Genomic DNA, 17,105 nt, shown 5'->3' with positions numbered 1-17,105 from the left:
TCAGACACACATGATAGCAAACAGACAGAAATCTGTACGTTCAACACAAATGCTTTGTCTCAAGAACTTTATAGACCACCAAGTTTTACTCTAGGGGTTAAGGATGATTTAATTTATTGTATCAGATGATCATACATTTGTACAATTCAATGCATGATTCAAACATGTATTAAAAAAGACATAAACAAAACAAGATACGACACAAAGCAACAACAGATGATATGTTTCTAACGTATACATAAAGGGTAAAAGATGAAATAATAAGATGAAGTTGTGGTTGTGTTCAAGCCATGAGATCAATTCAAATTTCAGCTGGGTAACCCCCGATCCACTTAAATCCCTCCATAACCATTTATTCTATCTTTCCATTTATTATCTGCTGAACCCCTTCTTCATTACACACTCCCCACTCCTCCTTCACCAGAGACTCATCTCTGCTTCTCTCCTCCTTATGTGGGGTCTGCTCTATGCACCTCTCTCCCTTCCCCTCTTCCTCCTCCTCGTCGTTCTCCTCCTCCGGCAGAGGGTCTGGGTAAAGGGTGGAGACGTTGCCATCCGTCCACGTCACCACGATCTCCCCCTGGCTCATACCCGCCCCGTCGAAGGCCGGAGGGGGTGGGCTGTGGCCCTGGGAGGGGGCCTCGAGGTCAGGGTGGCCCTGGAAGTCGTTCAGGGTCTGCAGTTCCTCGCCGCCGGGCTGCCGGGCCAAAGCAGCCGCTGCTTTGTACTTGGCTATCTTCCTCCGGTTCCTGCCCAGAGGAACGGGAGTGGAATCAGTTGGAATGAATGCTTAAACCATCTTCACATGTTTGAACGGTTGAATCATTCGTGAGGTTCTGTCACGTCAGGATATGGAGAGGGAGAGAGGTAGAATGGCGTCGGGGGATGTATTTCTGAGATTCTGTTTGACAAGCTGACGTCACCAGGCAAAACTTTTCAGCCAATCAGAAACAAAGCCATTTCATAACCTGCGTTTGACGCTGTCCCTCTGGTTGGAGTTAAGTGTTTGTTTACTCTCTAAGGGACTCTTGGTTTGTGCATTACATCAAACAAAGCTATAGGCTATAAAGCTATAAAGCTATAGGGCGACTATTCTATTATACAACTTGTTTTACAGTTTGTTTTGAAAGGTGGTGCATACTTGTTGGCCATGGACCCCATTCCAAGAAGCAAAAAGCCCACGAGCAGGGAGACAAAGGAAAGTCCCAGCATTACAAACTTCCATATGATGGCTAGCATTGGAAAGAGAACACAATGTTAGAATGCATTTATACATGTGCAGTAAATCTTCTGGCACTATAGTAAAGCCGGCCAACGTTTCAGCACACCGGGCTGATCAAAGACAGCATTTCAAGCTGAGTAAATTGTAAAAGTAAGCACCTCTTTACAGATGGCACGGGTAAAGGTTTATTGAAGCACAGAGATCTAAGTTCCTTTTATGGTTTAAACATGGACTTCTTAATACTGTAAATCAGCAATGCCCCCTTTCGGAAGCCATGGTTGACTTCATGCATCAGAAGAGTACAGTACATAGCAATAACATACACGTACATTCACATGACAATCTTTATTCGTTTTTTTTTGCAATCGCATTTCACAAGACTCTAAGTTAAACATCTATCAGGCCTATAAACTTGATATGGGAGATCTGCTGATAACCTGAAATGACTCAATTCAATTAAACTCTATCTGAATAGCCAGCACATTAAGTACAACTGAGTACATAAAAACCACAGCAACGAAAGCACTACTTACGGTCCTCTGTGCGATAATACCAGATCAGAAACTTCTTCTGTTCCTCCGTCATGCCGGCCATTGCAGCTCTGGGATCCATGCCCTCGCCGGGTTTCTCGAACTCTGCTGGTTCTTTGGATGCCCTTTTGGATCCTGTGTCAGGGCCGGAGAGTTAACCACAACCACATTGCTTCACAGCAGCAGCAAAACCCACTGCTGTCCCTGATCATTCCCCTGGTAAGTTCAAACATTGTCCCCTGTGCCATGATTTGCCCCACAATCGTCGTCTTTATCTGTGCTTATGGAATCAGCAGGTGAATGATTTTTTCAAATAGAAACAACTCTCACTGAGAATCTCCTGGCAGATATCTCCCTCGTCCAGGGACCTCCATGTCCCGCTGCGCTGACTGAGCGGGGACAGGGCTGGGCTCAGGCTGTCGTCCACGGAGAGCTCCAGCCCGGTGCTCACACTGATCAGCCTGCTGCGCTCACAGTCCCACAGCATCTCCTCCTCTGCTCCCGCCCCACCTTCTCCTCCTCCTGCTCCCTGCACCACCTCCTCCTCCTTCTCCTGCAGGGCCTGGCACCCCACGGTCCGCACTGGGTCGGTGCCTCGGCTGGCCAGGCACCGGTCTGAGCCCAGGTTCCTGAGCACCCTCCGGTTCCACCAGACCCACTGCTGGAGCGGGGAGTCCAGGTTACACCGACCGAGCCCCACAGCACCAGGGCCAGGGCCCGGACCGGCTTGGTCCTCCAGGCACAGGCTGTGGTGTGTGTTGTGGATCAGGAATCCTCTCGCCTCTGAAAGTGTCGTGAAAGGGTTGTTATGAGGAAGCAGGGTGTGGATACACTCATTGGTCCATTGATAGGCATTGATATATATATATATATATATATATATCGTAGAAGACAGCATGAGGGAAGGAAACATTACCGTGGCAGAGGACAAACAACGTGATCCAGGCATAAAGCATGTCAGCACACCACGAGAAGACTGTTGAAAGGATCAATAATTGTATGATACCTTCAATATCAAAGCATTTACTGTAATAGGATTACAGGCAATTCATGAGGACTAATATAATACATTTGTATACATAGTTCATACAAAAAAGACACTTATCTCAAATTAAAAACATAATTTCCTACAGGTTTTCATTCTGTCTACACAAATACAAAGTAATTATTCTCCACAGTAGCTTCTTAGTAATCAGTCTGGCTGACTGACTAGATACCCACTGCTAGTAGATAACGGGAGATAGCCATGATTGTGAAATGATTATTAGGCTCTAATCATTTGTTTTTTATCCTATATAACAGTAAATATGTGAATATAAATATGTGACACACACACATGCACACACACACACACACACACACACACACACACACACACACACACACACACACACACAGGTAAAGGTAACTCACTGATGTGTGGGTCTCTGGGCTCGGTGTGTGGAGCAGGGCAGGAAGTGTCGGTACTGAGGAGGTCCTTCTTCTACTGGCTCAGGAGGAAGGGGAGCTGGGACCAGGACTAAAGTCCACATGGGAGGAGCTCCTGTATCTCGTCCATTACTGTAAACACATTGCTCCACAAGGGAACCCTAAACGCATACGATGTGGTACAATATGGACACACTGTTGGTGTGTATTTAAAAAAAAATGACATAGTTGTCTACAGGATATTCTGCCAGGGTTGAAAAAATACATAATAATTTTTTTTTTTTAAATAGATGTTTTATTTATTTAGCAAAATCGCGGAGTCCAGCCAGGTAAATATTACTATTGGTAATGGTGGTTCTTCTGAATGATGAGGTCATTGACCTGTGTTGCTAGGTTACTATTTAGACAGCCTTGCCATAACCTTGCGTTTGCAGTTTGTGATACACTGTTCAAACAGCCGGCACACGTGCACTGTTGTAAAGCGCACACACATTTTATGTCAGAGTTATACCTTTTATTTAATAAGTAACTCTGTGCTATTAAAATCCAGGTTTCAATATGAGTATAAGTCTAGTACATATTTTTGCTTAAAGAGTTCTGTGCTTTGGACAAGATATTGGATTATTATGACATCCTTAAACAAAAAAGGAAATCTGTGATTTGTTGGATTTCGATGTCATGAATATAAATGTCAAACACAGTGTTAAGTGGATATCAAACTGCTTTTTAATTTGATGGCAAACCTGCTCTTGTTAATACATGAATTAATTAATAAAAGTAGTTAGATGGCATGGCCTTCCCTATAAGCTTTGGGGATCATCCTTATATTATCGTTTGGGTTCCAAAATCACCCCCCATACAGCAAGTTCGGGGTCGGGGCGGCTCTCCTGACCCATGACCCAATCATCTCCACAATCATCAACAACCGTTCCCTTTTTGAGTCGCCGCTGTCACGCCAGTCCACTAGATGGCGCGATGCGCATTTCCTCGAGTTCCCATCCCGGGAAATAGCAGAAGATCCCCTCTTTTCTTGGACCGGAAGCATGCTGTCATGACTCCAGTCATGGCGGCGCCCTCCAGCAACGCTATCAAGTCAAGGCAATGAGAGGAGAACTACTATACAAGCATAGTCTGATGTTTCATTGTTTTATTTATTCTGTATATATTGGATCTCATGGGAGTCTCCGCATTGCCACTGAATGCGAAGGACCATCAATGAGTCAAAACGTTGCCGCTGCGCACTTCTGTCCTCACTTCGTCTATGGGAAATCAGTATTGATAATGAAACTATGATGTTGTTGCATATGTGGAACCATGTCAACACAAGACAACTTGCACTAAAGATACTTGGCCTCCGATGCCACAAACACTCCCGTGCATGTGTCGGACTGTTGGGTGAGAGAGCCCAGAGATCAGAGTATAAACAGTGCAGGCTTGGCTCCACATCAGGACCACCCTGGAGGATCCTGTTCTTTGGAACGGATGATTTTGCACTGGAGTCCCTCAAATCCCTGACTGCCACCAGGTACACCTCACAGCCTGATCATTTCACACCTTTACGCTTTATGGTCAGCATGAATGTGTTTTTCTTTTACGCTGCATAGACTTGGTTTCATTTGATGCATCCACTTTCAGCTTCAACTTTTCAGAGTAAAACAACAAGGCATAATGCTTTTCCAATTGGTTTGGATGTATCACATCAGTGATATAGTCACGTCAAGCCATCAATGCTGTCTGTCATTTGTCATTCTATTTTTAGTAGTGTATTTTTTACTCATGAATGGAGAAGTAAAATTTGCAAGACTCTTTCCAATCAAAGGGGTATTACTTGGAAAAACCACTTCAACGTGACAAAAGCCTGCTTTTGATCTTTTCAGGGGATCTAATGAAAGCGTTGTGGCGTCTCTGGAGGTTGTTGCTCTGTCCAACAACGTTCCCGTGAAGAAGTTTGCGGATCAAATCGGACTTCCTGTCCACATCTGGCCGATCGGAGACCTCCAGGGTCGCTTTGATGTTGGTGTGGTCGTATCATTCGGCTGCTTACTCAAGGAGCGGCTCATTCGCCAATTCCCATAGTGAGCAACTATATCAACTCTTTATCAAGTGTACCTTACATTAACAATTTACATTTAGGGCATTTAGCAGACTTTTTTATCCAAAGCGACTTACAATAAGTACATTTGTCAGAAGAAGGAGAAACAATATATCTCTGTTGGTACAGTAAGGATTTTCATAGAAGTGCCAAGCACCAATAATCGCTAGGTTAACACATTCCCCGTATACAACAGAGATAGCTAGGATAATATGCTACACAACTAAGTAATATATATATATATAGTTTTGTACCTAGTAGGAGCTTTGACAGTGTGAAACACTGTGTGTGTGTCTTTGTGCCCGATGACAGTGGCATCCTCAACGTGCACCCAAGCCTGTTGCCACGGTGGCGAGGTCCAGCTCCGGTGTTCCACACCGTCCTGCACGGAGACGCCATCACAGGCGTCACCATCATGCAGATACGACCCTGTAGGTAGGAGCAACTCTTACCCTGTGTCGGGGGGGGGGGGGGGGGGTCATCGCAGCAAGTCCTAAGTAGCACAATGACTGGCCTTTATCCAGAGTGTCTCAAGCTTAACTTCTACTTCTACGTCGAATAGCTGGCATGGGTCTCAAGGTTAGCGGCGGCTTCCTTAGCTTACGTGCACCTCTCTGTGTAACGAGAAGACAAGAACCATGATCTCTACAACCGGAGTAGGCTATTTGACACAGAAGTAGGACTCAACCTTTAAAATGAATTCATGTGATTAAGAAGCGATCTTGATCTCTGGGGAGCGAACCCAGCACCATTTGGCTGGAAGTTGGACACCATATAGGCCACCACATTAACCACCAACTGGCAGCTTACTATTCTTTTATATTTGTATTAACCAAATGACCGGATTAAATGCAGTCTTTGTGCCACAGGTTTGATGTGGGGCCCATACTCCGCCAGGAGACCTACCCGGTGCCCGCAGACTGCACTGCCGATCAACTAGGGGCTACCCTGGCCACCAAGGGGTCCCATCTGGTAAGCCCCTCTCTGTCCATCACTCTGCCCAGAGAAAGATTTGTGACTGACTGCACTCACACGTCCTGTCTCTTAATCCCAGCTGATTGACACACTGGAGACACTTCCAGAGAGACTTGCAAACAAAGTGGAGCAAAACCAGACAGGAGCCACATCAGGTACGTTCTGGTCTGAAGCACAAGATCTTTCAAAATAAATGCCGGTTTTTAGTGAACTTGTGAAAAACTAAACCTCCCTCATAGCTCCCAAGATTAGTATTTCAATGAGCTGGGTGTCGTGGGACGACCAGACCTGTGACGAGATCGATCGTCTGTTTCGTGCCATTGGCTCACGGGTGAGGACAGCAGATATCTTTCAGTATTTTTAGGGTTGTTTAGGACTTGTCTTTATAATGTATGGTCAATCATCATTCATTTTTCCAATGCTTTAGATTCCCTTGAGAACCCTTTGGATGGGAAAGACCATCAAACTTCTGGACTTGGTTGGAAAATGTGACATTTCGTTATCAGGTACAAAATGACAATTGAAAATAAAGTTACAATAAATTGATAGGCGGAATGGAGAAATGCTTTTGAAAACAGACTTCTCACTTGATTTGTGGATTTTTAAGGTCATGGAAGGCCACCGATTCCTGGTTCGATCATCTATCTTAAAATGTCAAACACGTTGGCAGTCTGTTGCAAGGTATGCAAGACTAAAATATATCATATTTCCTTTGTTGATGATCAACATCTTGGGTTCAGAGCATCTACTCCATATAACGGAACTGAATTTGGATTTAATTAAAGTGCAATTTGTAAACACAAACCATAATATGAATGAGACCCAGTGTGACTTGAATGTTGCCTTTGCCTGTTCAACTTAAAATGTTTCCTGCTCCATGTATGTTCCAGGATGGCTGGGTGGGATTCAAGGCTGTTGTATTGAAGAAACGGCTGTCAGCAGCAGACTTCTACAATGGATACATGCACCACGGCCTAACAGGAAAGCCTTCACATCAGCCAGAACAATGCTTGTTCATCAGTAACAGAAACAGTGAAACATGTAAATGCAAAGAACTAAAGGAAACAATAGCATAGCTTTTGAGGTGACAATAATTTTGTTGTACTGTATTTAGTATGTCTGTTTTAAGACATTTTCCTGTATAAATGTATTGATTTGAAATTCTAAAGGTGTGATACATGAATGTACCATTAATTTAAAACATTTATTTCTATAAATAAACAAAAACGATGTCATAAAACATATGGTGTATATAATTTCTCTGATGAGGTCTGTTAAAGCACTCATTCCAGTAGCCGTGTCACAACGCACTAGGAAGTTGGGCAGGTAGGTGTACATGATGTGTGATGCATGGATGGGGCATAATAAATAGACTGACCCAATCAGTATGTCTGTGTATATGATATGAATTGCTTAGCGTACTACTAACTCAACAGCCTACTTCCCGATTGTAATAACCGCACACTAAGACATGCTGATTATATATCCTTTTTGTGATATTTTTTTCAGTTCAGCAAAGGCTGTAGCCTACTCAATGACGACACAATTCAGAAAATGATCTATAAAGACTGACGATATATAATATATAGTGTGTCTGATTGTCTAGGGTAGTTATATCTGGTTTTGATTCAGCCCACTGGGTCACATGACATGGAAGATATTAAAAAAACTGCAATTCTCTTTTTTATCTAGCCATTCAGGGCTTCCGTAGTTTTCACATTAAGCCTATGAGATGAAGCCTAAAATAAAAAAAAAAGTAAATCATTAAGCTTATGATTTACTCTCACCCTATTCTACTGCATTCCCCAAATCACTGTTACTAAAGCATCCAATGTATCAAATCCATCACAGCACTGTTTTGGTTGAAGATAATCAGCACAGATTTGAGAGCTGCTCAGGAACACATACATTAATCAGCCTGTCGTCTTGGTTTTTAAATATTAATCCTGTATTTTCCCCTACAAATTTATTGTTGGTTTATGTTAGAGATACCGAATGCTATGTAAATATATTTATTTTTATTACATATACAGTGTGGCATTAGTACATCAGGTATTTGTTTCTGTGTCATCAGCAGTGGTTTAGTAAGAATGGCTATTCACAGCGTGTAAAAGGTAAATACAGGCGGTACCCATTGATACACATTTCTCTACCAAGGCTAACACATTTGAAAAGGTTTTGTATACAACATGGCATTAGTGAGTCTAAATAGAAGCATGTGTGCAGGGTGTGTGCGTAAGTGCGTGTGGGTATGTGTGTGTGCGTGCATGCTCCTCATTCAGTTGACGGTTGGCTTTGCGTCATCACGACCTGGGTCTGAAAAAATAAGATGGATGAAAAGAGATGGGATGGAGAGAAAGATGATAAGATATGGAGAGAGAGATGAAAAGAGATGGCGAGAGATGAGTTGAGATTGAGAGATGAAAAGAGATGGAGAGATAAGAAGAAATGGAGATGAGATGGAGCAAGATAAGGAGATAGGAGAGAGATGAGATGGAGAGAGTAAGATAGATGAGAAGAAGAGAGGGAGAAATTACAAAAGATAGTCAATGCTTTTTGTGTTTAAGTGTGTGTGTGTGTGTGCGTACATGCATTTGTGTATGTGTGTGTGTGTGTGTGTGTGTGTGTGTGTGTGTGTGTGTTTTAACTAGCCACCTGGCTATGAGAGGAGCGTAGAGAGGTACCGGCCAGTGTTGACATGGTGATGAAGATGAACACTCCTACCAAGATGTAGACCTCAATCACTGTGTACAAAATAAGCACCAGAACCTACAAAGAAAAACACCACACATACACACACACACTCAATCTTTTCATCCCAGTTAATTTAAACTGGGTTCCCACTACTTTATTAAGCTTGCAGTACAAAGAAATAATTACACGTGTCATTATTTTTATTCCTGAGGTTTGATGTCATTTTTAGCAGCCACGCCCCTCTGTCTGAGAATATTTCGATTTTCTGTCACTCCCGGGTCATTTCTGACCAATCAGGGCATCTCTTCACTGATTGGTTCAGGGAAACCATGTTGCCTGTCAATCACAGTTGTGTGAAATGCAATAATTCTCAATTAGGGAGAAACATAGAGAAAGAGGGAGCAGAGAGGGAGGGGACTTTTTTTGCTTGCCTCAGCTCTTCTCAGCTCTTTTTACTGACGACTCTGGAATCTTACTAACAACACCTTTAAGGCCAAATTATACCTTTGTATTAAATAGCAGCCATACTTCCCTACACTTGTGCCTGCATTGGGGGAGGCTGAGGTGGTGGTGGACGAAATTCTGCTCGGCACACTGAACTTAGAGTGTGTGTTTGAGATAAACGTCTTCAATCGACCGCCTATCAGTGAAGGGGAGTTTAATTGGGGCGCATGACTAGACCCATGGCTACACCCATTTTTGACAAAAACGTGACCAAAAAATCTCTTACTTTGTATTCCTGCACATAATGCCAAAAATGGAACATAATGGGCAGTAATTCCATGAAAGCCACCCACAGCGCCGCCAGTAATGCCACGATACTAATTGCTAAACTAGCTGTCACCTGGGGACAGAGAAGAAGAACAGGTCTTAGTACAAACTAGATAGCATTTGTTTAACACCACACACTTTCATTGATTTTTCATTCATTTTCATTGAATAAATAAACAGAGATATTAACTTATATTAACAAGATAAGAGACTCATGATTACGGTATGTTGTAAAATTATAATGCAATACAAAATAATTGTATTGCAAAACCTACCGTTTTTTTGGTTGGGTTATACTCTGTCAAGATGTACAGTATTCCACACACGATGAACTGTAATTAAAAATGTGCAGCTCTCCATGATGCCATATGGTTTCAATTAGGTATTAAATTAATGAATTACAATAAACCCTGTACTTAAAGGAAAACCATAGGATTTTTCCACCTGGACTCATCATTCTGGGTCTAAGGGACTAATGCAGACCACCTTTTTGAAATTGGACACGTATTTAACAAGAACGCTACATTCATAATCTGGGCTGCAATGTAAACCTTTGGGTCAATTATGTATTCTTGAGATTATATTCTATATTATATCAACATGGAAAGGATCCCTGGAGAGAAATTAATCCCATATCATGCTACCAGGTGTGAGTGTGATTAGCAGGGGCGGACCGTACTGTTAGGCAAACCAGGCACTTGCCTGGAGCCCCAGGGCCGATAGAAGGCCCCATCGAGGCCTTTTGGGGCCCCCAAAATACCGTCCTTATATTCCTTCCCCCCCCCCCCCCCCGGCAACAATTCCGTTCAGCTTTGCCTGGAGCCCCCAAAGGGCTAAGTACGCCACTGGTGATTAGCCACCATCTATAAAAAAAAAAAAGGGGCTGCAAAGGCTGCATTTTATGCGCAAGCTGAGATTTAGAGAAATCCACTCAATTTAGAGTGGATATGATGTTTATGATGTCTATCACTCTTTCATGGAGAGCATTTTACTTTTCTGCTCTGTTAGGTGGTATTTCTCCTTGTCAGTAACCAACAAAAGCAAACCAAGCAAGATAGTTAACATGGCCAGTAAGGTTGCGGGAAAAAAGCTAGACAGTATGGCCATGACCTGTGAAAGGAGGGCGTTGAAGAAAGGTCTAGCAATTAGTGAAGACATGTCACATCCTCTACACCGGGCATATGAGGTGTTGCCATCAGGGAGGAGGCTTAGGCTACCTTATTTGAAAACAAATCGAGCTAGTAGGTCATTTATTCCAACTAGTATTACACTTATGAACAAGAAATTACCTGCAGGACAGCATTTTAAATAGCACTATGCACTTTCTTTCCAGCTGGACTGTCACAGTATGCACAACTGCACTTTACCATCCTACTCATGATGTATAGTGGGGTTTGTGTCCTGATGTTGAGTCTGGGGGGATGTGGTAGGGTGGGGGGGGGTGGTTGGCTGAGAGAAACTCTGTTGTTTATCCTGTCTTGTCTAACTGTCTTATTGTCTTTTTTTTGTATAAATGTATCAGACATACTGTATAGCGCAGAATCATTTTCCGCAAGGACAAATAAATCTCTATCTATTACAAGCCGCCATCACAACCTTTCACTTGTTTGTCATTTTGGCCAACCAAGTCTCGCTCGATGGGAAGTATCGCAAGAGTTGAGTTGTAGTAAGAAGAGAGCAATGGAAACGTGAGTGACAGCTGGAGAGAGGAAAGTTTTTTGTGTTGGACTACAGAAAGCATAATTTAGTGATATCTCAAAGATTTGTGTGAAGGAGAATTGAGAGTATAATAACCACAGGGAAATATCCTGCAACAATGCAACAATGAAAGTTCAGTGCGAGACTTCTCCTTGAGCGAGACTTTAAAGGACGGTAAAGGGACAAGTTGTATTTCTCTGTAGGGAAACCTTTCCATAATTATACAATATAATCTGAGCCTGTCAGTGGCAAAAACAGGAATTTCCCCTAAGGATTACATTGCATTGATGACGGATTATGACTGCATCATTCTGGCACAGTACTGGACCTATTTCTAAAATATTTGTTCGCATTAGTCCAAAAATGATCAAAAATAGGGTCCAGGTGCAAAAATCCAGGAGATTTCCATTAAATTATGCTGTAGGTAAGACTTAAGAGCTATTACAGTTTTTGCCCATTGCTTGAACACTTTAGACACATGCTTAGACCAAAGTAACACAACTTGAAGTTTTTGTTACTATACCTTAAACACATGTAACCATATCTTAAACAAAAGCGCTGCTTTGCACTTTAATTGCAATTCTGCACCATACTTGCTCTTTTCTGCAACACACTTACTTCTGCACACTACACACTATTTCATACATAAGACACTTCGTTCAAAGATGAAATCTCAGCGTACCATTGGGAAAACACATCTATTAAAAATACAAAACACATTGGGTAACTTACTTACTTACTTACAAAACTGAACACCAATCAGCCAGCTACAAAAAGGCCAAAGGGCAATTGTGCACGTCCCAGGGCAACGTGGGGGAAATATCTCATTGTGTGCCGTCATAAGCCTTCGAGGGTTAATGCACCATCATGCAAAAATAGGTTGCCACAATACCCAACATATCATCACATTTCAAGATGCAGTTCATGATGCAGCTGTACAGGACAGATCAGAGCAGCCCAGGTTTGTTGTTGTCTGGGATATTGTTAGTGGGCTGCTCCGGTCCAGATCTCGTTCACCGACCATAATCAAATTTCGATAGCAGAGTTTCAATTTGACATAGATGTGAATGGTATATTTTCCAGTGTTCTGTCTTATTTGCTTGTGTGTTCAGTTTTGACACAATGAGCCACGTTTTGCAAAACGTGTTCAAGCAAAGGGAAAAAAACTGTATAAGAGTGTTGCAAATTGAATGAGTGAAATGTGCTGTGACTGAGCCTGCCTCTCTATGAGACCATTTATGGTTTGGACAATCTCTTCCCTTATTTGTCAGTGGAATCCATCCTGCCTGTCAATCACAGGAGGGTGAATGCAACACTTCTTCTTCTTTCCAACGCTCAAATCTTACAGCAGCTTTACACAAAATGCACCCACTGTACAGTTTGCCCATTTATATTCATTTCTCAGAGCAGTGGACTACAAACCATTGGACCAAGCCAGAAGCCTGGCTGCATGTACACACCCATCCAGTACATGTTGATCTCTTTCAGTGGGATGGACATAATGAAGAATGAGGAGCCCATGATCACCAATACGATCTGATGTAACACAACCACACACAACCACACACACACACACACACACACACACACACACACACACACACACACACACACACACACACACACACACACACCCATAACACACAATTCAACTACTTCACAAAGACTACAACAAATGTTAACACCAAAGGCTGACAATAATAGTTGCACAATATTTTCATCATGCATGTATTAAAATACACAATGTGTCACTTAACAGATCTTAAAGTCAATAATGTGTGTTTAAATTGTAATTGAGTGAATACATGCGTGTGTGTGTGTGTACATGTGTATGTGTGTGTGTGTGTGTGTGTGTGTGTGTGTGTGTGTGTGTGTGTGTGTGTGTGTGTGTGTGTGTGTGTGTGTGTGCATGTGTGTGTGTGTGTGTGTGTGTGTGTGTGTGTGTGTGTGTGTGTGTGTGTGTGTGTGTGTGTATGTGTGTGTGTGTGTGTGTGTGTGTGTGTGTGTGTGTGTGTGTCTTACACCGATGATCTTGGGTTGTCCCTTGATGAAGCGGTGCAGGGGTTTGTCCCCACCCAACATGGTTTTATTCTGGATAATTGTACATTCTGCATGGCCTGCAAGAAGAGTGGAACAGGATGAATCAATAAGAACGGTTGAACTGTGGCAGTCGGGCCGGATGTTCATACATACACATGTGATAGATTAAAAAAAAATGCATAAAGGAAAACAAAACATACTTTACAGTTTTTGCCCATTACTTGAAAACTATAGACATGCACTGTAAAGTACAGTTCTGCAATGTACAGTATTGAATATTAGATGCTTTGGTTGTTGTGAAAACATGCCTTCCGTGGAACTGAATAAAAACACTGAACATGAAAGACAGCAGTGTTTTATATAAAGTAGTGTGTTTCTGCTGATCTGAAAGTGTATTCATATGATGCAAGTGTGTATCTTTTGTTATCAGAGTGAGGTTTTGACAAAGGATTGTTAGGTTTCGATAGCAGAGTTTCAATTTGACAAAGATGTGAATGGTAGGCTATATTTCCCAGTGTTTTGTCTTATTTGCGTTTTGTGTGTTGAGTTTTGATACAATGAGCCAAATTTTGCAAACGTGTTTCACGTGTTCAAGCAACGGGCAAAAACTGTAATACATAAACACACATTAAACACATTAAACATAAACATACATTAATACAACCACACTGGCATCAGTCGGATTTCCCTTACAACCACACTAAAACAACAGTGTACGGAGACGCAATAAGAGATGACACTTTTATTAACAAAAATGAAACCTCCACTTCTGGTGTAGCCTATAGCTATTTATCGACGAAAGTCGTCAGGAAGAATGGCTTCGAGTGTCCTGGACCGACCAGACCCTTCCCCTTTAAAGGTCCCTAAAAACAACAGGGTCCATCTGTTTTCGTTCAACAGGAAACTTTTATTACTGCGAACGCTCCATTCAGGCTTGGCATCTAGTAAATGCATCGAGTAGGCCTAGTATAGGCCTACTACAGGATTCATCACATAAGCAAAAAATACGAAAATATAAGGATATGGCGCTGGCTGCTTTCACATGGAGACGCTCTTACGTTTCAGATGTCAAGCAGCCCCACAGTGTCCATGAAATGTGTGCGGTTTGGGATATCAAGCTAAAACAGGTACAGAGCTAGGCCTACTCATCACAATATTGGTCTAAAGTTAAATATATAAGTTTCCAACGTTTCCAAACAGTTGTAACATAATTTGAAAGCTTCCTGGACGCAAAATGACACAGGATGCATTCTTGCGCGAATCGTCCTCCAAACGGTCCCATCTTTTGATAAACAAACGCATCTTTCAAGTGCGATTAAGTCACTAACAGACGCGACAACGTTAGAGCGAGAAGAGGACGTTTTGGAGCAAAATAAAGTTTTCCACAAACCCGGTAATGCGTCGGTTTCGGTGCGTGCTGGATCCATTTTATATGTGATAATTAAATGTTTGATTTGTCAAACGAGTGGAGCGCTTTGGTAAGTTTCAGCCCCTCTTACGCAACAGTCTTCAAGCCACCCGCTGCGTATCTGGACATGACTCACTTCCAAAGCGTATTTCATTGAGCTGGGTGTCGTGGGAGGACCAGACTTTTGATGAGATCGATCGTCTGTTTCGTGCTATTGGCTCACGGGTGAGGACAGTATATTTGTTTCAGTTTTTCTATGGTTGTTTAGGACTTGTCTTTTTAATGTAGGGCCTATGGTCATCATTCATTTTTCCAATGCTTTAGATTCCCTTGAGAACCCTTTGGATGGGAAAGACCATTAAACTTCTGGAAAATGTGACATATCTGGTAACAAATGATAATTGTTTAAAAAGTTACAATAAATTGATTGGCGGAAATGGATAAATGCTTTTGAAATCAGACTCCTCACTTGATTTGTGGAAGGCCAACGATTCCTTGATCGATCATCTATCTTAAAATGTCAAACACGTTGGCAGTCTGTTGCAAGGTATGCAAGACTAAAATGTATCATATATTTCCTTTGTTGATGATCAACATCTTGGGTTCAGAGCATCTACTCCATATAACAGAACTGAATTTGGATTTAATGAAAGTGCAGTTTGTTAACACAAACCATAATATGAATGAGACCCAGTGTGACTTGAATCCTATGTGTGTCTCTTCAATTTAAAATGTTTCCTGCTCCATGTATGTTCCAGGATGGCTGGGTGGGATTCAAGGCTGTTGTATTTAAGAAACGGCTGTCAGCAGCAGACTTCTACAATGGATACATGCACCACGGCCTAACAGGAAAGCCTTCACATCAGCCAGAACAATGCTTGTTCATCAGTAACAGAAACAGTGAAACATGTAAATGCAAAGAACTAAAGGAAACAATAGCATAGCTGTTGAGGTGACAATAAAATCCTAATTTTGTTATATTGTATTTAGTATGTCTGTTGGAATTGTGAAATTCTAAATGTGTAATACATGAATGCACCATTCATTTAAAACATTTATTTCTATAAATAAACAGAAACTATGTCATAAAACATATGGTGTATATAATTTCTCTGGTATGTGATGAGGTCTGTTAAAGCACTCATTCCAGTTGTCGTGTCACAACGCACTAGGAAGTTGGGCAGGTAGGCGTACATGATGCATGGAGCATGGATGGGGCATAATAAGTAGATCAACCACTAGACAACTGTTACTAAAGCATCCAAAGCTGTCGTTCTTAAGCTTCAAATCCATCACAGCACTGTTTTGTTTTAAGATAATCAGCACAGATTTGGGGCGGTGTGAGAGCTGCTCAGGAACACTCCAGGCTGATTGGTTGACATCTTTGGTTTCTAAATTAAAATCCTGTATTCTCCTCTAAGTATTTAATCTTGCTTCATGTTAGAGATACAGTACGCGACTAAGGCCTATTGAAATCGGTGCACGGGGGTTTGTGGCTAGATCTGCTATTAGCTTGCTGACTGAACTGGGTATTTGTGGACAAAGTCTGAGGCAGGCGGTTAGTAACATGTCTGTGGCAGCAGAACGAGCAAGTGAATGGCTGTGGGTAAGGAGAAAACATACTTCCTGGGGTGCAAGCTAAGGTAAGCCAGCTGTGCTAACGTGTGCTAATGTGTTTGTTTGGTCAGGGTTAGGGGTAGGGCTAGGGGTACGATGCAGGAAAGAGAGTGTTTAGATGCATTAAATGTGGCAATGTGGTGGCAGCATTGAGGGGGGTGAATCCAGGACTCTGGTTTCATTGTTAAGCCTTCAGGTGTCGTGGGCCTAACTTAACGAAACATCTGTGAAAGAGGGTGCCCACTTGATAACCCCAATGATATTCTGCTTACTGCATACTGCTGTATTTACTGCTTTTAGTTGGGCTAGATGTCTCGTGTTTTTCACCTTTGGTTGGTAGCTTAGTAGCCAGCGTGCTTATAAGGTTGGTTTGGACAGGGGCTTCTGAATATGTGCTTTCCTTGGATTTTGGCACAAGGGATTATAACATCTAATCCTGTGTATTAATGAAATACAGCATGTTATGTAAATGTATTTATTTTTATTACATATTGTCACCCTCTTAAAGTAATGGCCTAAGTCATATTTTCAAGTTCAGTATGGTTCAGTTTTTTCTGTTTTCTGAACAACTTGAAAATATGACTTATATATAGAGTATATTATACTCTATAATTGTTTCAGTTTTTTCTG

At 42.0% G+C, this 17,105-nt stretch overlaps 3 protein-coding genes across 4 annotated transcripts; 1 reads left to right on the top strand and 2 right to left on the bottom strand.

Moving 5' to 3' along the window:
* Positions 1 to 83: 83 nt before the first annotated feature.
* LOC311356436 (uncharacterized protein) lies at positions 84 to 3,299 on the bottom strand. Its single transcript, XM_084476215.1, is given in 9 exon segments — positions 84 to 749; positions 1,142 to 1,232; positions 1,756 to 1,887; positions 2,083 to 2,535; positions 2,669 to 2,722; positions 2,725 to 2,728; positions 3,166 to 3,187; positions 3,189 to 3,217; positions 3,219 to 3,299. Coding segments are annotated over 9 exon segments (1,248 nt in total). The 5' UTR covers positions 3,285 to 3,299; the 3' UTR covers positions 84 to 352.
* Positions 3,187 to 7,450, top strand: mtfmt (mitochondrial methionyl-tRNA formyltransferase). Its single transcript, XM_084476214.1, has 9 exons — positions 3,187 to 4,705; positions 5,058 to 5,255; positions 5,585 to 5,707; positions 6,142 to 6,244; positions 6,327 to 6,402; positions 6,487 to 6,578; positions 6,675 to 6,753; positions 6,855 to 6,928; positions 7,138 to 7,450. The coding sequence occupies exons 1-9, from the start codon at positions 4,380 to 4,382 to the stop codon at positions 7,321 to 7,323; spliced, it is 1,257 nt and encodes a 418-aa protein (XP_084332340.1). The 5' UTR covers positions 3,187 to 4,379; the 3' UTR covers positions 7,324 to 7,450.
* An 800-nt stretch (positions 7,451 to 8,250) lies between these two features.
* LOC311356439 (membrane-spanning 4-domains subfamily A member 4D-like) lies at positions 8,251 to 14,975 on the bottom strand. 2 transcript variants are annotated; one of them, XM_084476217.1, is made up of 7 exons: positions 14,841 to 14,975; positions 13,433 to 13,527; positions 12,833 to 12,946; positions 9,988 to 10,044; positions 9,672 to 9,785; positions 8,903 to 9,016; positions 8,251 to 8,563 (listed from the first exon to the last, which is right to left on the bottom strand). In XM_084476217.1, the coding sequence occupies exons 1-7, from the start codon at positions 14,875 to 14,877 to the stop codon at positions 8,522 to 8,524; spliced, it is 573 nt and encodes a 190-aa protein (XP_084332343.1). In that variant the 5' UTR covers positions 14,878 to 14,975; the 3' UTR covers positions 8,251 to 8,521. The 2 variants fall into 2 exon arrangements, with proteins under 2 accessions (XP_084332343.1, XP_084332344.1); XM_084476218.1 differs by lacking the exon at positions 9,988 to 10,044.
* Between the last annotated feature and the right edge of the window lie 2,130 nt (positions 14,976 to 17,105).

The sequence above is a fragment of the Micromesistius poutassou genome (genome assembly GCF_964030765.1).
Source record: "Micromesistius poutassou genome assembly, chromosome: 12".
NCBI lineage: Eukaryota > Metazoa > Chordata > Actinopteri > Gadiformes > Gadidae > Micromesistius > Micromesistius poutassou.
Note: the sequence above shows the minus strand (reverse complement) of the source record. Positions and strands in the feature narration are given on the sequence as shown.

Coding starts and splice junctions, on each gene's coding strand:
- mtfmt (XM_084476214.1), top strand. CDS start 4,380: ATGCGAAGGACCATCAATGAGTCAAAACGTTGCCGCTGCGCACTTCTG. Junction 5,708..6,141: donor ATGCAGATACGACCCTGTAG/GTAGGAGCAACT, acceptor TTTGTGCCACAG/GTTTGATGTGGGGCCCATAC. Junction 6,929..7,137: donor CGTTGGCAGTCTGTTGCAAG/GTATGCAAGACT, acceptor TGTATGTTCCAG/GATGGCTGGGTGGGATTCAA.
- LOC311356439 (XM_084476217.1), bottom strand. CDS start 14,877: ATGGATCCAGCACGCACCGAAACCGACGCATTACCGG. Junction 13,528..14,840: donor CGAAACCGACGCATTACCGG/GTTTGTGGAAAA, acceptor CTCTTCTTGCAG/GCCATGCAGAATGTACAATT. Junction 10,045..12,832: donor GCTTCTGGCTTGGTCCAATG/GTTTGTAGTCCA, acceptor TTTTAATTACAG/TTCATCGTGTGTGGAATACT.